This window comes from Nannospalax galili, unplaced genomic scaffold, assembly GCF_000622305.1.
Source record: "Nannospalax galili isolate Female #2095 unplaced genomic scaffold, S.galili_v1.0 scaffold381, whole genome shotgun sequence".
In the NCBI taxonomy this organism is placed as follows: Eukaryota; Metazoa; Chordata; class Mammalia; order Rodentia; family Spalacidae; genus Nannospalax; species Nannospalax galili.
In genome coordinates, this window is record NW_008347312.1 from 2791438 (window position 1) to 2814170 (window position 22733).

Consider the following 22733-nt stretch of genomic DNA (forward strand, 5'->3'; position numbering starts at 1 on the left):
CGCCCGCCCCCACTGCTGAGGCTGCTCTGCACGTTCATGATCTTTCTACATACCTCAGGCAGGGTGTGGAGAGACTTGAAACAGGTTCTGATCTGTAGGAAGTGGGAGAAGCCCCACTCCTGTCTATGTGGTATGAACTTAGAGTAAGGGAGAGCTGCAGGTACCACCATCTGTACCTAATGCAAGTTTGGAAACTGTTCAACCCACATCATTTGCTCACAAATATGTTTTAAAGAGATTTCTTTGTGAATGTAGGGTCAGCTGGATTTATTCAATCTTCATTTGTGCTGTGTGTGTTCCCAGTTTTTAGCTAACTATACTGAAGTGGCTATTTGCCAATGCTTTTTCATCTTTAACTCTACATTACTTTCTTGACCTGTTTATTTCTGAAAGAAATGGTAAACAAACTGCCAGTTCCTGCTGAGAATCAAACAGGACATGCTTCAGAAACGTTGGACTCTACGTGAATTCCACAGTATTATGGAACTATGGCCACGAAGCAGCAATAAATAGAGCCTGTCCAAGAGTGTTACATAGGTGTTACAGGCATTTGAATACACCGTTTTAATTTTTAAATTAAGGAGATCTCTTTTATTTTTGGAAATAAGTTGAAGAAACTGTCATTTTAAATGACCATTTTTAATCGCAGATTTTTTAATATAAATTTTACCCTACATGGCCTGTACTGAACTCTTTATTCAAAAAATATTACTCAATTTGAAGGTGTTTAATTTTTTAATTATTTTTTCTTAGTTTTTTGTGTATATTAAACTGAAATTTTTTTACTCAGTAAGAGTAATATTCCCCTGACCATCTCCTAGTCCCCATTCCCCAAATGGGTATATAATATTTAGTTTTGATGTTGCAAATTATACAGTGACATATTTTACATTTGATAGTTTATATTTAACTTTTCTGTTTATTATAAATCTTTCAGTTGTGTTCATGCAGTTTTTATTTAATAAATTTTAAAGTTATTCAAAACAGAGAAAAGAGCTATCCTTGACTTCTCTCGCCATACTGAATTGTCAGAAAAATCTCATTAGGTCTAAGTTTAAAATTATTTAGAATCGCTTCCCTCTTGTCACTTCTACTCCACAAGAAAAGTCCTGTTTTTGCCTTAATGCACTGACCTCTTTTCTGTTCTCTGCTTCATCTCTTGCCCCTTACCATTTATTATCAGCCCAATAGCCTGGTGATTCTTTGAAAAAAAAAAAACCAAATTGGATCATGTCACACCTCTGCTCAAAATACCCAATATTTCTTAAACAAACAAACAAACAAACAAAAACCCCTTAACAGAGAATGAATTGCAATGTGATTGAGCAGTTCTGCTTCTAGCAGACACCCAAAGAGTTAACCGTGGGGGCTGCAGACACAATATGGAAGCAAGTCATGCATTTACGAACAGTTGAGTGGATTTAACAACCATGACGTATACATAGAATGGAACACTTTTGAGCCATATAATGTAAGGAAATTTTCCTAAAGATTTCATTTTTCTCTACAGCTGGATAAAATCCCATTGTGTATATGTTGCCGTATTTTTATTCTCCCATTCATCTGTCGATGGGCGTCTAGACTGGTTCCGTTTCTTGGCTACTGTGAATAGAGCAGCAATAAACATGGATGTGCAAGTACCTATGTGGTAGGATATGGAGTCTTTTGAGTATATATCCAGGTGTGGTACAGCTGGGTCATATGACAAGGAAATGAAAGGATTTGGAAACTATAATATTAAGTGAAGTGACCCAACCTCAAAAGACAAAACTTCATATTTTCTCTTATGTGTGGATCCTAGCCTGTAATGTATATATGTGGATATCTGTAAATATGGGTAAAACCTAAAATCTAGAAAGCAGACCAAGAGAGTGTAGGAATAGGTGATGAGGAAGGACGGAGGATGGGCAAAAGGTACAGGGGACGTGAGAGAGGAAAAGAGTCGGGGGCAGCCTGACTTACCTTCTGGCTGCTTTCTGACCTCCATTTCCATCTCTTTCTCCTTTGCTCTCTCCCCATTGCTCATTCACCCACTCTGTTCTTAGACTTTATAAACAAGATGTCATAATACCTTCCACTGGCCATGAAACCCAATCCATAGCTGCTCTGGGAGTGCTCAGCCATCTTGGGCGCCCCTGTGGTTCCACTGGTGAAGTAGATAGCCATCGGATCTTGATTCTTGGTTCTTACACAACTGTGTTGTGAGGATGCCTCTCTGGAAAATGCAAACATGCTATATGATACTGCTAATAGGAGAATTAATGGATAATATTACAATTTTATAGCAGATAGGACTACCATTTCAACATATCACATTTGAGGTGTTGTATGGAGGGTTGCATTATCTACAGACACCTTAGAGGATAGGTCCATCTCTACCACCCATTTGCAAGGAAATTGAGGCTCAAAATGCCTAAATGTCTCACTAAAAATATCTCTATAGGCTGAGGAGATAGCTCATTCAGTAAAGGTAGGGATGAGGACCCGAGTTTAGATCCCCGGCACCCACGTAAAAGCTACTTGTGTCTGTAATTTCAGGGCTGGGGAGGAAGAGACAGGAAGGACCCTGGAGCTTGTCAGACAGCCATTCTATCTAACTAGTGAGCTCTGGGTCCAGTGAAAAACCTGCCTCGAAAATAAAGTAGTGAAGAGCAGTAGACAAAGCTCCCTGGTGTCTACCTTCAGCCTGCACATGTGTGCACACACACATGTGCACTCCTACATGAACAAGTGCACGTGCGCGTGCGCGTACACACACACACACACACACACACACACACACACACACCCCACAAAGATCTCTACATCTTTTGACTGGGATTTGAAGGTTTTCTGGTGGAACATATATATTTTTATGTGCATAATTCTGGACATTTAGGAATAGCCCTATCTCCATCTCAATTCTTAATAATTTTAAGCTGCTTTTTGAAGGTGTTCTCAAAATCTTGGGGCTTGAGATTGGGAGATTCCAAAAGTTCTGTGATTTGAAGACCAGCTAGCCCATAATTCTCAAGCCTGGCTGTGTCTTGGGATTCCTCAGTTAGTTTTTAAAAGCGTCTATTACCTGCGTTCCTCCTTGGACCAAGTAAAATTACAACCTTGATTGTTTTCATTTTGTTTTGCTTTATTTTATTCTTTTGAAACAAGGTATCACTACATAGCCCTGGAACTTGCTATATAGACCTGGCTAGCCTCAAACACACAGAGATCTACCTGCCTCTGCCTCTGCCTCTGCCTCTGGAGTGCAGGGATTTAAGGTGTGTGCCACCATGCCTGGAAAAACATGATTTTTTAAAAAAGATTCTCAGGAATTTTTAATGACAACTGAAATTAAAATGGATGACTCTAGGCCAATTTGCCAGCTCACCAAAATGACATGGGCTGATTATTAGCAATTCAGATTTCCAGGGCCCTTTCTCAGATATTTCTGGCTAAATAGGTTGGATGCTAGACTGTGGAATCTATATTTAAAATAATCAAGTGCATCTGGCCATTGAAATGGACACGTATGACTCAAAAGTTCAGGACTCAGAGGAGCTTGTTTTGGATTTTTGTTGTTATTGATTGTGTTTTGTGACACATCAATTTATGTAGCCCAGGCCAGCCCCAAACGCACCATCCTTCTGCCTCACACTCCTGAGTGCTAGGATTAAAGATATGAGCCACCACAACAGGCAAGTTCTACTCTCTGATCAGGACAAGAATCTTAGGTAATCCCAGATGGGTGCCTGCTACATCCTGGTTACAAGGCAAAGGCGGTTTTGACTTCATCCTAAGTCTGACTTTATTACTTTTTGGCAATTTTGGGTGAGTCACATCACATTTTCATGCCTGTTTCCTCACCTTTAAAAATTAAATTACACTTGGTAGGACTCCTTTCAAGTATTAACATATGATGTCTTATTCACTATAGTGTTCTGAGCACCAAATACAATGTCATTCACAAAACAGATTGAATACAATGTCATTCACAAAACAGATACCCATTAATTCCTTCCTACATGAATGAATGTAGGTGAATGCTTATCTAGCACAGTGCCTGACATACAGTGAGCACTTGATTTAATTATTGACTACTTGCTGTGAACTAAATGCATCATAAAGTTTAGCTCATATACTGTGGCTAAGAGCTCCAGTAATTCCTGCTTTCATTACAGGGAAAACAGGGCACAGTGACACATCCAGCAGCTTGACTGAATGACATTGAACATTAAGATGGTCACAAGGTTTATGTCTCTGGGCAGCCTGGCTTTCAAAATGAGCAGCTCTCTGACTCGGTCTCCTCATGGGCGGTCCTACGGCTGAAAAGGGAAATACTCAAAGCTCATGGTATTGCTTAGTCTCCTGAAAGCCCCAACTTACTGCAAGAGTTCCCGGAAATTCATCCAGCCTGGACATTTGCTGTCTGACACCAGCAGCTTGGTCTGGAGGGAGGGGCAGTCAGCACTAATGGCATCCACATGCGGAGCTAGGGAGTCATTGGTGACAATGGATTTGGCCCTGGAAGCCTGCAGCCGGTACTTGAGGTCCTTCTCTGTCAGCTGGGAGATACCCGGGATCATGACCACACCTGGGTTCATACAGAGAGGGGAGGTTGACTTAGTAGTGGTGGAAGATCCTAATGTAACCCAGAGAAGGGAGAGGTTAGAGAAAGCTGGAGTACCTGAGCTGGAAGAGGAAACAATAACAGCAACAGTGAAGTCCAAAAGACATGTAGGGAACCTGGGGTAAGAACTTCACAGTATAATTTCATTTGATTCCCACAATCCTGGGAAATGCATGCTATTATGGCAAACATTCTGTAACTTTTTAAAAGCTCTAAGTCGAGATGTTTATGCTTTATCTAAGGCCTTGTTCTGTGAGCACAGAGCTAATGTCTAAAACTGGAACTATGGAACTGAGCTCTGGTGAACCTAAGAGTCAATAATCCTGATCTCATTATTTCATAATGACATATAAATTCCCTAGTTCAATTGTTTTTCATGACTTTCAAATAAACAAAATGGAGCAATAAATTCATGTGTTGGGTGAGGGTCACTTGTTGATAATAGAGGTATAGCATGCTAGGGACTAGGACTCCCCCATATTGTTTCAACCAAAGCTATTCTAAGGGTGGCTGATTCTACTTCTTCCCAAGGAACAATAAGGAGGCAGAACTCAGGAGCAAATTTCTCTCTGACATTTGAAAGCTTCCAAATATTTCAGAATGTGGATTTTCAGTATTTCAATAAGTCCAACATAATTATTTCACAAATGAGAAGCAGTGGTTTCTAAAGGAATCAGTCATGTGTCACATCTAGTCAGTGAGGTCAGTAGGCAGAGGGAGGGGCCAGCTCAGTACAGCAGGAGAGTCAAGCTCTTTGCCCTGTCTTCCAGGTTGCATGATTTCAAATATTGTGCTTTGTGTGTGTGTGTGTGTGTGTGTGTGTGTGTGTGTGTATTCATGTGGGTGTGGTCATATTGGGGGGAGTGGATGCTTGTACATCTGTGTGCACGTGTGTATGTGTGGAAGAGGTCAGAGGAAGACCTTGGGCATCTTCCTGTCCACCTTGTTTTAGAGACAGGCTCTCTCGCTGGCCTGCAACTTACCAAGCAGGCCCAGGTGGCTAGTCATTGTACCCCAGGAATCCACTGTCTCTTCCTCTCCAGGGCTGAGTTTATAAGCTTGTACCATTACACTTGGATTTTTTTTTCATGAGTGGCTGAGTTTATAAGCTTGTACCATTACACTTGGATTTTTTTTTCATGAGTTCTGAGTATCAAATTAAGGTCCTTGTGCTCATAAGGTAAACATTTTACTGATGAACTATCGCTCCAGCCCTGGTGTAGTCTTCATTCTGCTTCTCGGCTTTTACTGTATCCAGTGAAAGTCTTTTGTTAGTCATGCTTTAGGGACTGAGTTCAGGCTGAGGCCCAGGAAGAAGGTAGATAGCCTCAAGTGTCGCTATCACCTGATAAGTACATTTGAGGAAAACGAGCAGATGTAAGGCTGTAATGACATCAGCTTTGGCATCTTATAAAATGTTGGAGAGGGGGCCAGAGAGATGACTCAGGGGTTAGGAACAGTGGCTGCTCTTGCAAAGGACCCAAGTTTGGTTCTCAGCCCCCACAAGACAACTAACAATCGTCTGTAAAATCAGTTCCAGGAGATCCAACAACCTCTTCTGGCCTCTGCAGGCATTGTAGGACATACATGGTTCACTTACATACATACACGCAGGCAAAATACTCATACACATAAAATAAAAATAAATCAAAAAATTAAAATGGTGAACAGGGTTCTACCTCACATGGTAACAGGAAACGTGCTTGTGAGTTATTTTATTTGTGTATCAAAGATCCTGTAGAGCAGGACAGCATGGAGATATTTGAAGCAAAAATAAATACCACTCCAAAGGGAAGTTTGAATCATGAAAAATCTCTTAACTAGCACATAGTAGGTACTCAAGAAAAATGTAGGAACTCCTTCCACTTTGGACCTCATGATGTAGTCTACTTTTAATTACCATATTGTTGTCTGGCAGCTGCATGCAATCAAGTTTGTGACTGTTGTGCATGGGGTTCACTTTGTTCCATTTTTCAAACCTTGTGTAAAATGCAAAGCTCTGGCAGACAGTACCACCCCTACCCAGAAACCTCAACCCTGCTCACTGACCTGTTCTCATACAAGCCACAATGATCAGCCACCACTCTGGGAGTCGTGGGAGTACCAGCATCATTCTGTCCCCAGGTTGCAGACCGCACACTCCCTCTAAGACATTGGCTGCCTTCCTGGACTGCTTCCCCAGCTCCTCAAAGGTCCACTTGACTTCTGCTCCTGTGCCATTCACCCACCAGAATGCAGGATTTGGGGGCCGATGCCCAGCCTGGACAATGGGTGTAGTCCGAAAAATATAGGAGCCATTTGTCGAGTTTTTTGTTTGCTTAGTTTTTTTTTTTTTTAACAATAGTTATACATTCAGAGAGTTAAAAAATCAAAATGGTAGACTGAGGCTGTGACCCAGTTGGTAGAGGACATGCTTAGCACACACAGAGTTCTGGGTTTAATTCACAACACCGCTAAATAAACCAGGTGTTGCAGAACATGCCTGTAAACCCTAGGACTTGGGAGATAGAGACCAGAAGATCAGGAGTTCAAGGTTATCCATGACTACATAGTGAGTTTGAGCCCAGTGCTGACAACATGAGACCCTCTCTCAAAAAACAAACAAACAAACGAAATACAAAAATTAAGATGGCAAGGAGAGATGTACACTGAAAACACTTGATCCTTCCTTGTGTTTCAGTAGTCAATTTTATTTGTTACTTCCTATTCTTCCAGTGTTCAATTAGGCAAATGTAGTACATATTTTCCATATCAACTTTTTAATGTAAAAGAAAGCACATAATTTACACTATGCAGTGTTCTCTCTCTTTAAGTGAATCATTATTCACATATTCTAAAAATCACCACATAAAAGTGCACACTTCATTGGATTTTAGTATACCCCACAAGATTGTGTAACTGTATTAGCTTTTGGTTGCTGTGGTAATATATCATGATCAAAGTCAGCTTAAACAAGAGTTTATTCTGGCTTCAGGGTCCAGAGGACTAAATGTTCATAATAGAGAGTGTGGATGTGCTGGCGTGCGGCTATGGTTGGCGGCAGGAGCAAGAGACTAGGAAATCACAGAAACCACACATGGGAGACAGAGTGAGCAAACTGGAACTGGTAAGTGGCTATCAACTCTCAAAGCCCTCCCCTAGTGACATACTTCCTCCAGTAAGCCTCCACATCCTGAGAGTTCCATAACGTCCCCAAACAACACCCTCGACTGGAAACCGAGTGTCCAAATACTCAAGCCTATGAGGTAAATTTCTTTTCAATCCCTCAGTAACTTTTACCACTATCTAATTCCAAAATATTTTCATTATCTCAAAAAGAAATATTGCACAAATGACCAGCTCTGCTTTAGTCTTGACTTTTTGCTTGATCGGATCCTCAAGGTTATCCAGAAGTGAGAACTCAGTGTCTTTTCAAGTCTTTCCCAAGTGTGTACAAGACCCTGGGATGCACACAGTTATAATTGTTCATGCTTCTTTTTAGAAGTTCAGGAATATGTTGGAGATTTTCAAAGCCCTTACACAGACCTCATTCCTTAGTTTTCCTTTCTCATAGCCTTTGGTTACTCTGGTTCGTTTTCCACAGCTATATTCTCCACTTCACTTCATGCAATCATAAAGTTAAAATGTTTGTCTACAGCTGTTTTTGACAAATGGTTCCCTGTGAATAGATTTTTCTTACTCATTAAGACCTTAGCTTGGTCAATACAGACAGCCTTGCAAAAGGAGTCTTCTAAAGAAACACCAAATAATGGTAAGTCTGTGAAAATGAAGCTTTGAAAAATCTCCAGCTCCATTCTGCTCTTTCCTGGGCTTCCAGGCTCCCTTGGGGATGAAGAGTGCTGTTTTTCAATGCCACTGGGAAACTGGAGAGATGGGTCAGGGCCAGGAAGTTTAAAATGCCTCTTGGCCTGTTCTTCTGACTGAGGTTCAGTGATTGCTTTAAGAAGCATTCCCTGATCTGTTCAAGTCCTCTGGTTAGTTGACAGAGTTCTGAAAAAGCGGATTTCCTTTTTTTTTTTTTTTGGGGTTGCTCTTGTCTTTTGATTGTTGCTTTCATCAAGCAGAGAACTTTTGAAAACCCTTATCTCACCATTTTTACTGACTTACTCCTGCACTTTCATTTTTATCATTGGGAGAAGTCCTCTAAGAATGCCCTGAAGGCCAGATGTGTGTCAACTACCTCTTGCTGATGAATTTTGTCAACTTGACACAAAATAGTCATTTGGGAAGAGGGACTCTCAATTGAGAATTTTCCTCCATCGGACTGGCCTATAGGTATGTCTGTGGGCCTTTTCTTGATTGCTAATTGATGTAGGAGGACTCAGTCACTACGGGCAGTGCCATCCCTAAGCAGGTGGGCCTAGGCTATGCAAAAAGCAAGCTTAGCAAACCAGTAGGAGCAAGCCAGTAAGTACTGTTCCTCCATGGTCTTTGCTTTAGTTCCTGCCCCTAGATCCCTGTTTCGGCTTCCATGGATGGCAGGCTTTAACCTGTAAGATGAAATAAACCCTTTTGTTCTTCAAGTTGGTTTTGGTTGGTGTTCTATCACAGCAACAGAAAGCATACTAGAATACACCTGTAATCCTAGCACTTGGGAGGTTAAGCAGAAGAATTATGAGTTCAAGATCAGCCTGGGCTGCATAGCAAAATCCTGTCTCAAACAAACAAAAGAACACCACCACCCCCAAGAAAAACCCAAACAAGAGCTGGGGACATAGCAAAGTGGTGAAGCATTTGCCTAACCTGTTCAAGGTCCCAGAAAAGAAAATGAAAAGAAGGAAGGAAGGGAGGGAGGGAGGGAGGGAAAAGAAAATTCTTCTAGTATGGCAAAAGACCTTACATTCTGCAGACAGTTAAGAATGGAGCATTTTGGGTATGTATCACACACACTTTTCATTTAATGCCCACAAGTCTGAGTAGGAGATTTCTTGACTCCTATTTACAGATGAGAATACTAAGATCCAGAAATCTCAGGGAACACGTCTTAGTTTACACTTCAAGTATGTGGCTGAACCGTGCCTGGGTGACTTCAAGGGCTGCTTTCACCTCTCATTCATCCTCAGAGTCTTTACCAGTTTACCCTAGTCCTTGGCATATTCCTATATCTTGTAGCAGTAGATTCAGCCTTATTTTTTTCCTTTAACAAAGGTCTATCAAAAGTAACACAGATAAGACAGGCATAGTGGATCATGCCTATAATCCCAGCACTTGGCAGGCTAAAGCAGGAGGATTGTCATGTGTTGAAGACTAGCCTGGGCTACATAATTCCAGGCCAGGTTGTTTTTGTTTTTTTTTTAAATAAGACTGTCTCAACAAACAAACAAACAAAATTAAAGCTAACATTTCTTTGCAATAAAATTTTATATTCTCTTACTAATAAAGCATTAGCATCATGTAATGTAAATATAATGCATATATACAGAGAGACAGAGACAGAGAGAGACAGAGGCAGAGAAACAGAGACAGAGAGAGATTTAACAGACTCATATAAGGGAAATATGAAGGGTACATATGCAGATACAATGAAACAAGCATTTTTTAAAAAAGTCTGTGTGAAAAAGCTTTGAACCTGAATTCCTATGCCTCTTATTCAGAGGAAAGGAAGAGAAATGTGGAAGACTGAATAGCTTCAAAACAAAGCTGCTTTCCTCCTCCACTTATTAGATCAATAGTGTGGAACCAAGGGGACACAGTGATCTTGTAGTATGATTTGGGCTCAGGAATAGGGGATTGTGCAAGATATGTCTGAGTCAGAGTACTTTAGGAAGTCCTAAAAACTTCCTCCCAAAGCTTTAGTGCTATCAGTTTAAATTTCAAGACTTGCTAGATTCCCAGAGTAAAATGTTCAAATGCAGCCCTTCTTACAGTCTTCCATCTAGTTACAGTGGCTGAGGGATTTCAGATGCCCAACAGGGACACCAGGGCAGGGCGGGCCTCACCTTTTCCAGCTGACTCCACAAGTCCAACATGTCATGGGCAAAGTTGAAGTACTCAGGCACTGACTGTTTTCCCAGGCTGATGGCTTCCCAGGTGGCCATAACCTTAGGGACAGGTGGAGATGTTGACTGCCCATAAGTCCCGTAGAATGCCTGGGAGCTCTTCAGAGCCTGGAGGACCAGGCCTCTCAGCCACAACCTCATGCTGTTTGTCAGCCCCGGCCTGTCACCAAAGAAGAGAGATGTAGTCTTGAATATTGGGGTTTGAATTGAGGGGGAGTCTGTAACCAGCCCCAAGGAGAACTGTAGCCCCTTGTGGAACACATGATGGCCTCTGGTGCCATTGGGCTGTGATCATGCCTCTTCTCTGGACCTGAAGTCACCTCTCCCACATCTCACTGCCTATGGGACTCCGTGTACCTGGGGTCCTTGTTGTAGAGACCACTTCTCAAAGCTCAGTTCTTCAAAGGGAATACCTCAATAGCATTTATTTTGTTGTGTATTGAAAGTACTTTAACATACATTTTGGTTTGTGCACATGTATGCATATTTGTATGTGTGTTCAGGTGCACATGTGTGTGCAGGTATATATGCATGTGTGTTTATGTATATGTGGAGGCCATGGGACAACTATGAATGTCCTTAGGCACTGTCCATCTTTTGTTTTTGAGACAGTGTATTTCAATTGCCTGTAAATCTCTAGTTAGGCTGTACTGGCTGCCAGTGAGCCCCAAGAATCCTTTTGTCTCCATCTCCCAAGTGCTGGAATTCCAGGTGTACACCCCATGCTCAGATTTTTTTATGTGGGTTTTGGGAACTGAACTTAGGTCCTCATGTTTCCAGGGTAAGCATTTTAGTGAATGAGCTGTCTCCCCAGACCTCTATCATACTTCTTAATGTTTTAATTGATACGTAATTATCACATATTGTGATACTTCAGTCCATTTATGCAATGTGTGATGATCAGGTCAGAGTAACTGGCACATCATCACCTCAGGGAGTTATCAATTCTTTGCACTGGGAACATTCAAACATTCTTTGGCCCATTCTGACAGAGCTGGAGAATTCTATACAGGATTGTCCAGGAGAAACAAAACATGACTCACACATGCAACTTACAGCTTTCTAAAACTTTCACAGAGGGAAGTAAAAGGAAATATAGGACATAAGAGTATATATTAATTAACCAGGTATGCGAACAACATTACCATTACAACACAGAATCCATATGAGGATATCATTAGAGATAGTTTACATTTTTGTACCAGTCTGCAAATACAATGTGCACTTCATACTTGAGCACAACTCAGTTCAGAGTGGCTGCATTTCAAGCGCTCAGGAGCCTGAGGTGGGTAGTGGCATTGTACAGCACAAGGTTGTATCAATGCCTTGCTGCTCAGGATCTAGGCTTAGAACCAGTAGCGGTATCTGAGAGCTGTGACGAGGGCAGAAATCCAGGCCCCACCTGTAGAATGAGACTCTGTAACATCTTGTCCACATTTGAGTTTAAGAAACCTTGGCCTAGGCTTGTTCCCAGCTTTACTTCCTTCTGCCAAGTCTCCCTTGGTAATAACAGAATAGGATGATGCTAAAGCAATGATAATGTATTCCAGTAACAGGAATAACCCATCCCAACATCCACTGAAGGCTTACTGCACACCGAGCATGTTCAAAGAGCTTTAGAAATAGTACTTCAGAATGGTAAACTGCCAATGCTACTGTAACTAATCCTTGATCCACATTCCTGCAAGCAATTCTAATTAAAATTTTGGGTCACTGGGCTAGAGACTTGGCTCAGCAGGTAAGAGCACTGACTGCTCTTGCAGAGGACCTGGGTTCGATTCCCAGCACCCACATGGTAGCTAACAACCATCTATAACTCCAGTTCCAGGAGAATCTGATGCCTTCTTCTGACTTTTGCGGGCATTGCATGACACGGGTGCACTTACACATATGCAGGAAATACATTCATACACATAAAATAAAAATAATAAAGAAAATAGTTTTAAAAAATTATTGGGTCACAAAAACAAAATACAACTAAACAAAAAACTCCACAGAGAGTAGAAGGGGGATTAGTTTGGAACAGGAAGTAAGGGGATCAGTAGGAATGAGAGGGGGCAAAAGTAGGTAATGGAGGGTTGGCTATGATGAAAATGTATTATGTACTTGTATGAAGATATCATAATGAAACCCATTATTATATAATACCATCTGCTAACAGACTAAATTAAAATTTATAAAAACATTTAATTAAAGCCACAAGACAACTCTGTGTTGCAAATGCCATTTCCCCACTATGCAAATAAAGACAGGGAGGCTTAGAGGAGGAAAGTAACTTCCAAGTCTCACCTGGTAGAAAAGTCTAGGTTCAGCCTCCCTTGTGGCCACCAGACGGCAGCGGTCCCTGCCCCCATCTCCTATATTCTGCCCCAAAGCTTTTCCTGGGCCTCCCACTGCTCCTCAACAGCTGATAGGCTCTCCAGTCTCTTTCCACACTTTCCTAAGGCTACTTCACGCCACGCCCACCCATCATTGATTTAATCACCAAAGACCTCATGTGACAACTGCCAATGATGGATTTCTTGCCCAGTTACCTTGTTTAAAATCTGAGACACACAAAATGCATCTGTGTTCTTCTTCAGAGGGGCAGACCTGAAAGCTTGTGACAGTGTTTCCACAGAACACGGGTTAAAGACAAGATGCGGATTCAGCCTCCCACAGGGAACTTTGGCCTTAAACACAGCCGGGAGAAGGCAGGGCCAGAAGCCAAATGGGGACACGGGGCTCCAACTTTCAAAGAGCCAGTACATTCTGAGCCAGTGAGAGTGGCTCCCTGCCAAGGTTTCCTAGGCACACAATGCCTGCAAGATGAAACCCAGGCCAGGTGCCAGGCTCCCTAGAACTGGTACATGTGTTCCCTCGAGTTCTGGTCAATAACTTGAAAAGAGAATGAGAGCTTTATTCTGCTTTAACGGAAAGGGCAATATTAGATAATATTAGAGCTTTGTCTGCTTTCTACTCAAAATCCTCTAGTGTACAAAGATAAAAGGTGATCCTCTGAGTTAATGAAATGGTTCTACACTTGGACGGGGGTCATCACAGCAAAACTGCATACATTTACTAAAAAGAAGAATGAAAGTACAGTGTCTAAATAAAGCTGCTGAAAAATAGATGAGAAGCCTCTTTCTGCTCTGTATTTCCCCAAGGGTCAAAGCCAGGGTTGTGACAGTAGTCCAGCAGACTCCTGCCATCTTCTCTCACCTTCTAGCTCATTCTCTTATACCCACTTAATCTTGTTTGTTCTCCTGGTACATAGTGAGCTGCTGTTTTATCTGATAACAGCAAAAGATGTTCTGATCTGTATCATTTGCAGGGGTCACACTGTAGCTATTGTGGGAGGGGCTTCAAGCTCCTCTGGTTTGAAACTGCTTGTGACACTCCCACAGGTTAGCTTGTAGCCCTGCCTTTCCTCTGTAAGCCAGCTCCAGCACAGCACTGCCTCTTGCCTAGGCCTTGCTGGTCTTCCTATCCCAGCCTCTTCTACACGGCTTGCTGTCTTATTTGTCAAGGTGTCACTTGATATGCCGCAGAAACCTTCCTAAGACATGGACCGTCTCCCTTCACCTCTCCTTCCCCCACCTCGGGCCACCATTTCTTGCTTTTCCTTCCTTAGGAAACATCACTTTTTGACACTGCATATTTTTCTTTCATTCACTGTTCATCTGCCGCCCCCCGCCCCCGAAACACACACAGAACATGAACTCCATGAGGGTGTAGATTTAGGGTTCTCTGAACTCCTGTACCTCTACATTCAGAACAGTGCCAGGCATGTTGGGAGACATCCATCACCATTTGTTGAGTCCATGAATAGTAAAGACCAATATTTGTTCAACATTTTTTTTTCTCAGCTCAATATTGTGCTGGGACTTCCAATGAATAACAGGTATGAACTAATTTCTGACTAAATACTAAAGGATGCCTGTTTTTTTTATTTTGTTTCCAGAATAAATCTAACCTGGTTATGGGATCTCAGATACACGGAATCTCAGGTTCATTTAGTTTTCAGAGCATCTTCCTTCACACTAGGAATGGACCAAAGTGCTAATGGATGAAGGATTCCCATAGAGATGCTAATGACCTCACATGGGATGTTATCAGTCACTGTGCCATGTTCCCCTGTGGCTCTGTCTCATTTCCTAGCCAGGTCAGCCTGGTGCATTGCCACAAGGTCAACTTCTCTTCCTCCCCATCAAACTTGGTCACAGGGCCCTTTATTAGGTCCTAGGCAATATACTCATCTCTGAATTTCCATTCATTTCTAGAGATATGGTTTTTTATGTGGCGCAGTGAGCTATTCTTCAAGCAATATGATCTCAGTGTCCCCCTTTCCATTGGTATATTTATTTATCAATTTATTTTTACTTTATGTGTATGAGTGTTTGCCTGCATGGATGTAAGTGCACCCGTGTCATGCAATGCCTGTGGAGGCCAGAAGAGGATGTTGGATCCCCTGGAACTAGAGTTATAGATGGTTGTTAGCCACCGTGTGCGTGCTGGGAACCGAACCCAGGGGCTTTACAAGAGCAGCGAGTGCTCTTAATTCCTGAGCCATCTCTCCGGCCCTCGATATCAGTATAAGAGACGGGGTAGTGAAGAGCTGAAGGCCGAAAACTCCGACCATAATAATGACATACTAGTAATATGAACAGCCTTTATTATCCAAAAAAAGTACTATTGGATACCTATTATATGCTAGGCAAAGGAAAAGATATGTGATTTATAAGGCGATTAGTGCCTGAGATGAAGATGAGGCTGTCATCATTTGAAACAAGTGGTGGGGAAAAGGCCATGGGAAAGTAACATTTCAGCCAAGACTCGAATGAGCCAAGAGGATAAATCTTGAGAATCACTGGGTGAAGAGTTTCCTGGCAGAAGAAACTGCAGGTGAAAAGGCTCTGCGGCTACAGCGTGACTGTTGGTTGTACGTGCAGAGGGTGAAGCTGCTGAAGTAGAATAAAGGAAGGGTGCTGAGGAGGCTGAGACTGTGTAGCGTGATAGTCCTTTCTTAATATGTGAAAAGCCCTGCGTTTGATCTCAAACACTGTAGAAGAAGGGAAGGAAGGGAGAGAAGGGAAGGGAATGAAAAAGGAAGGCTAAGGGATTGACGGTGGAAAAGGGAGAGCGTGTTGACTGCCTTCCAGACACGCAGCTGCTCATTTTGCATGTATGTTTGCTTAACCCTTACTGTAATCAATGAATTGCATGCCATAGAACACTACAGAAAACAGCCTTAGAAAGAGTAAATCGCATGCATAAGGTCACACTGACTAGGGCAGTGCTGAGACTAAAATTCTAGTCCATAGAACACCCAGCACTCCACGATCAGTTTTGCTTTCTGGTCCTAAGTGAACTCTGGTCCTTGGTATCCATGGGCGAGTGTGCTCAGCAGGGACTGCTAAGCAGGGCCCTGCTTACTCAACAATGGCCCATTTTCCAGTAACCTCCCCAGACCCGCCCAGTCCCTTGGAATCCCAGAACTCAGAACTTTGCTGCTGGAGGCAGCTGTGGGCTCAGTGTACCCAAGAAGACACAGCATCGCTGCCCCTGGCAGATAAGTCTTACTCTTATCCAAAGGGGAAGCTCAAAACCTACCTTCAGACTACATATCCCTCCCACAGTGCCACAGAGCTGGCTGCCCCAGCCCACTTTGGCCTGACAGCCCAGAGAGGAACTGAGTACCTCAAAGGTATGAGTGTTGTGGCTATGTCCACTCTGACAGGTCCTGTTCTTGGGAACTTTCTTCTTCTGGTGTGTCATAAATTTAAGATACTTTAGGTTCGATGTAATGGCTTCAAAGAATGATGCTCAGCCTAACTCTACCCCAGACTTACTAAATCAGAGCCTACCAAGTTTGGGCTCAAGCATTAGCATTAAAAAAAAAAAAAACTCCTTCAGAAAAATTTAATGTGTAATTTTGGATTGAAAATCTGCTAAAACAGACCATGGAAGTTATTGTGTGAATTAAATTGGGCCATTTATTCATTGATCAAACATTCACTGAGTTCCAAAACAGGTCTAACACGGTTCTAGGAGGTAGGAAAGCAGCTATGAATGATGTTATTCAATTATATTTAAAGGTTGAGAAAGTCAGGTGTGGTGGTAAATTATCTGTAATACCAGCACTTGGGAGTTTGAAGCATGAAGATCATGAGTTCCAAGCTTATCTTTAAAAAGAAATTAATTTTTCTTTATAGTTGAATAGAACTCCACTGTGTATGCATACCACATTTTCATTATCATCAGTTGAAGGACTTTTAGATTGGTTCCACATCTTAGCTACCGTGAGTAGCAATGAACTTGGCTGAGCAGTAGTATATCGAGTCCAGTGGGTATATGCCAAAGACAGGTACAGCTGGGTTAATCCACTTTTAGTTTTTTGAGTGTTCTCCACACTGATTTCCATCATGGTTGCACTAGTTTGAAATACCATCAGTACAACTAAATTGACACAGTGTATACGTGTGTGTATATCTGTGTGTGTGTGCGTGTGTGTGTGTGTGTGTGTGTGTGTGTAACATTAAGAGGTCACAAAATTGACAGGGAGTGGGGGACATGGGAAGAACAGGAGGAGGAGAGGAAGGAGTGAAAATGGTGTACAGTAGTACTCAGTATGAAATTCTCAAGAAACAAAGAACTTACAATAAAAAATTAAAAACTAAGTCTACCCAAAACAGTTAAGGGGCTGGAGAGATGGCCCAGCAGTTAAGAGCAGGTACTTTTCAACCACGAGAACCAGAGTTCAGATTCAGGTACCTCCATATAACAAGCCAGGCTTCCTACAAAATTCCTCTAACTCCAGCTCTGACTCTGAGGGATGCAATGCTTTCTTCTGGCCTCTGCACCCAAAGGTGAGTTCGCCGACTCATACACCGCACAGAAATAAATAAATCTTAGTAAGAAAGTTAAGAAATTAAAACAGTCGGGTGACAAGGTACATGTGTTTGACCCCAGCACTTGGCAGGCAGAGGCAGGAAGATTTCTGTAAGATTGAGGCCATCCTGGTCTACATATTGAGTTTCAGATTGGCTAGGGCTACCAAAGACCTGCCAAAAAATAAAATAAAGCATAAAGTACCAAAATGAAGCAAAACAAAACAAACTCCTGAAATATGATGCAAACAGGTGTGGCTGGCAGAATGTGGCAAGCAGAGGTGGGTGAGTCCAGGAGACTTGGGAAGGACCCTTGAGAGCTGGTGCCTGAGCTGGGATGGCCCCTTGGTGCTCATGGGTAAGTGCGCTCAGCACGGGCTTCTAAGCAGGGATCTGAATGGTCAGAAGAGTCCCAGGAGGGGATAAGCAAGTTATAAACTGAGGCAAAGTCCTGAGATGAAGGGGTGGGGACCAAGGTCACAGGGCATAAGAACAAGAACCAGAGCCAGTGGACCTGATAGATCAGCACAACATTTGGATGGCATGTGCTGGAAGACCACTGGAACCTTTCTAGGAAGGGGAGCTACTTGGTCTAGTTCACATCTAAAATAGACATCCCTGACCACTGGGAATTGGGCGGGTGGGTTTGAGGAAAGCAAAGAATAGAAGCAGAGGCCACAGAAAGGTCTCAGTGGCCTGAATTCTGGTTGACAGAATGCAGTCTGTGCTCCACACTGGCTGTCTGGGAGCATGCCCCTCCACACCAGCTATCTTTTACTAATGAAGATTTCCATGATTGTCATTCTTCCCCTGAACTGGGGACTGATATTGAATCTGGGCTTGGAATTTTTAAGACTGAGCAGTGTCCAGGTGAGGGGGGCCCAAAAGGAACCACAGAGGATGCTGGCCACAAGAGCAGGTACAGAGAGAATCAGGTCCACACCCAGGTAACCAATGGGCAAGCACATGGGAAGGAGTAACTGGGGGCACTGAGCTATGGATAAACCAGTTGGGGTACAGAGTTGAAGGGCCCATAGAGACGATGGTAAGCTGAACCTAGGCTTCAGGGGGGCTTTCAAGCGAAAGAACAAGAGGTGAAGGGGGTGATTTTGGGGGGAGCGATTACCTCTCCTCCACTTCTGTAAAATGTAAATAGTTCATTTATTTGCTTACTTTCATCAAGGGTTCCCTGAATGAAGCTTCTACCATCACCCTGGTTAAAATTCTAACCAGTCCCACTCCTCCATCATTCTTAATCTTCCCTCCCTGCTTTCATGCCACAGCCCTTACTGGCATCTTCTTCCATGTGTCATAATATTTTTCCCAGCAGAGCACAAAGATTCTTGTCTTTGCTTCCATTTCTCAAGTATTTAGAAGGGTAGGCAGCATGTGGCACAACTTAAATGTTTGATGAACAAACAAATGAATGAACAAATGGAGGTGTGAATGAAGGAATGACTGAGCAAGGTTGGAGCAGTGGTGGCTGATGGTGAACTTTCCCCAGATGCTATGGTCTGATCTCCATGATGCAGATCTGGGGCTCTGGAAAGTCTTCTAGGTTTAATACTCAGTCTCCCTAGATTAGCAGGAGACTTAGGTACCACTCTTCCCTCATGAAGGGGTAGTGTGTCCATCCTAACCCCTTGGCCTGGCTGTCTTCAGATGCTCAGTCATCTCCGCAGCCCATCTGGTAAGCGGCACTTTCTCCTTAAGGTCTCTCAACCAAATTAAGGTCACCAACCCAAGCTTCTAGTTTCTCAAGCAAATACATTCAGAGAGGGCCTCACAAGCTTAAATTTCAAAATTTCTTTCTAGAAGACACTTTGGCACTTTTGTAAATCTGGCCTCCTTTTTCCAGACAAAGGATTCTGGATATTAAAGTGGTAGGGAAGGAGCTGACTGCCATTGTCAGGTCTAAGAAGGTTCTGGGTGGACTTATGCTTGTATAACTAAGAAAAGATCCTTGTGGCAATTTTCTATAGAATGAAAACTAACCCTTTAATGCTTTGGCATCTCCAGCCTGGCCAAGTTTTAGATAGTTGTTTGTCTCAGAATTAATACCCCAATAAACAAAAATTCAAATGAGTTCATTATTTGTAAGTACAAAGGTTTCATATAAAAGTCATCACACTGCACCAAACCCAGCAGGGTCGAGTGACATCTACTTGGTGGATCCTTGAAAATTGTAGATCATTAAGTAACTACTAAGGCCAGGTGGGCAGTAACAGCCCTTTGGCTGACACACAGATTTAAATCACAAGCACCACGCAGTATTCCAGAAAGACAAGCTCTTCCCTTCCCTTATCTGCACTGACCTTATTGATTTCATTTGATCATGGGATTCTTGAACTGCAAGAGCCTCAAAAGAAATGACAGCACAACAGCTTCCTGGAGCCAGCACCTTGGGTAAGTTTTGCTGCTGTGCCCAATGGGCCCTGATTTCCCCAGATTCATTCACCCTACCCCCCGGCAGCTCCCCCACCCCATCTCTCCTCCTAGCAGGGGGACTGCCACATTTCTTGTCTTGGTACCCCAGACCTCTGGACTGACCTCTTGGCCCAAACTCTCTACTGCTTCCTGATCCTTTGCCTCCAGACCAAGCCAATTACTCCCTCTAGTCTCCACCTCCCTTTGCATCTCTGGGAGGCCCAGCCCCACAGCTTTCTGGAGCCAGCAGCATACCTGGGTAAGTTTAGCTGTGCCCATTGCGCCTTGACTCTCCTAGTCTCATTCATCCTTCCAGCTCCCCCACCCCACCTCTCCTCCTAGCAGGGGTACTGGTCCATGTCTTGTACTCATAGCCCAGACCTGTGGACTGACCTCTTAGCCCAGAATCCCCACTGTTTCCTGATCCTTTGCATCCAAGGCCAAGCCAGCTCCTCCCATTCATCCTCAGGCCTCTTCTCGACCCCACCTCCCTTTGCATCCCTGGGGGCCAGCATCTTTCCTGGGCCCTGCTCCCAGGCCAGCCCAGCCCTCAAATTCCTGAGGCCAGCATATTTCCTGGAGGGATCCAGACCTTAGGAAAAAGCCTGAGAGCATCTGATCCTCATTCGACTTGGGACTCAGTGGGAACTCCTGAGCAGCAAGATAAAAGCAATTTGGCAACTCCAATATAAAACCAAAAGAGAGAACCTGAAGCCTAGACCAACCAGATTTTCATTCCCAACAAGCAAACCACAAAGGCATATAAAGTTTACAAAAAGAAGAATACCTAAACTCAACAAAAGAAGGCTTGAGTCCCACACAAGAACCAAAATCTACAAAAGAAATCCACATGTCAAAGTCACAGAGAAAAAGTAATAACATGAAAAATCAAAATAATATATCCCCATCAAGTACCATCAGTCCTCTAGAGGGGTACAATGAGAATGCCCTAGAGATAACACAGGACATGGAACTCAAAAGAACAATTACTATCATGATAAAAGAATTCAGTGAATTTAAAGGACACACAAAGGAATCAAAGAACTAAAAGAAGATAGGGATAAATTTCTGAATGAATTCAGAAAAGAGTTAGAAATATTGAAGAATGCTCAGGCTGAAATAAATAAAAATAAATAATTTCCCAGTAAGGCAATTAGAAATGACAAGAGAAAGTCTCACCAATAGGCTGAATGAAATGGAAAACAGAGTATCAAGACTGGAAGATAAAGTGGACGAACTGGACCACTCAAGCAAAGTTTATGAAAAATTTAAGAAATCACAAGAATGGAATATGCAGGAATTGAGTGATACCATAAGAAGACCAAACTTGCGAATCATAGGCATACAGGAAGGAGAAGAATCCCAAGACAATGGCATGGACCAGATCTTCAACAGAATTGTGGAAGAAAATTTCCCAAACTTAAAGAAAGACATGCCCATACAAATACAAGAAGCATATAGAACACCAAATAGAGTGGACCAGAAAAGAAACTCTCCACAGAACATCATAGAAAAAACACTAAACATACAGAACAAAGAGAGAATACTAAAAGCTGCAAAAGAAAACCAACAAGTCACATATAAAGGAAAACTCATCAGAATTACAGCTGACTATGAAAATGCACAGCTACACCAAGAATGCGAACAGAAAAAAAAATGACAGTATTCAGTACACATATCTCATTAATAACTTTAAACATCAATGGACTGAACTCCTCAGTCAAAAGACACAGACTACTTGAATGGATTAAGAAACAAAACCCATCTTTTTGTTGTCTGCAAGAAACTCATCTCGCTTCCAAGGACAGGCACTACCTTAAGGTGAAAGGATAGAAAAAAGCATACCAAGAAAATGGTATTAAGAAGAAAAGCAGGTTTTGCAATTCTAATATCTGATAAAATAGACTTTAAACTAAAACTAATTAGAAGGGATAAAGAGGGCCACTTCATTCCAATCAAAGGAACAACTGACCAAGAAGATATTACAATCATGAACATATATTCACCAAACTCTGGTGCACCCAACTTCATAAAAACAGTACTACAGGACTCTAAGACCCACAATAATCTCAACTCATTAATACCAGGGGACTTCAATACCCCATTGTCTCCATTAGATAAGTCAATAGGACAGAGGTTAATAGAGAGACATCTAAATTAAACAATACCATACATCAAATGGGCCTAACAGACATCTACCAAATATTCCGCCCAAGCACAAAAGAATATACTTTCTATCCAGTGCCCCATGGAACTTTCTCCAAAATCAACCATATACTGGGACACAAAATAAACCTCAACAAATACAAAAAGATTGAAATGATTCCATGCATTCTATCAGACCACAATGCAATAAAGTTAAAATGAACACTGGAAGAAACCCTAGGAACTGCATGAACACATGGAGATTAAACAACACACTCCTGAATGATGAATGCATCAAAGGAGAAATTAAGAAAGAAATAAAAGTATTCCTGGAACTAAATGAAAAGGACAATACAACACAACAAAACCTCTGGGACATATTGAAAGCAGTTCTTGGAGGGCAGTTTATAACTCTAAATGACTACTTTAAAAAATCAGACAGAACCTAAATAAATGACTTACCATTGCATCTCAAGGCACTTGAAAAGCAACAACAAATGAAACCTAAACTCAGACAAGAAGAAATTTAAAAAAAAATCAGAGCAGCTGGGTATGGTGGCGCACACCTTTAATCCCAGCACTTGGGAGGCAGAGGCAGGCTGATCTTTGTGAGTTCGAGGGCAGCCTGGTCTACATAGTGAATTCCAGGACAGCTGGGGCTACAAGGAGACCCTGTCTCAAAAAAAA

At 42.4% G+C, this 22733-nt stretch overlaps 1 protein-coding gene across 2 annotated transcripts in view; it reads right to left on the reverse strand.

The window, feature by feature from the left end:
• The window catches only part of Acsm5 (acyl-CoA synthetase medium chain family member 5), a 44807-nt gene extending 31560 nt beyond the window's left edge, over positions 1-13247 (reverse strand). The window contains exons 1-5 of one of the 2 annotated variants that reach the window (XM_008843861.3): positions 13140-13247; positions 10546-10765; positions 6656-6866; positions 4363-4570; positions 2072-2215 (exon numbers count right to left, since the gene is read on the reverse strand). In XM_008843861.3, the coding sequence (XP_008842083.1) occupies positions 2072-2215; positions 4363-4570; positions 6656-6866; positions 10546-10746 (764 nt within the window). In that variant the 5' untranslated portion in view covers positions 10747-10765; positions 13140-13247. Of the gene's footprint in view, positions 1-2071; positions 2216-4362; positions 4571-6655; positions 6867-10545; positions 10766-12894; positions 12981-13139 lie in introns of those variants that run through there. The other variant, XM_008843862.2, reaches the window with a different exon arrangement.
• Positions 13248-22733: the final 9486 nt, after the last annotated feature.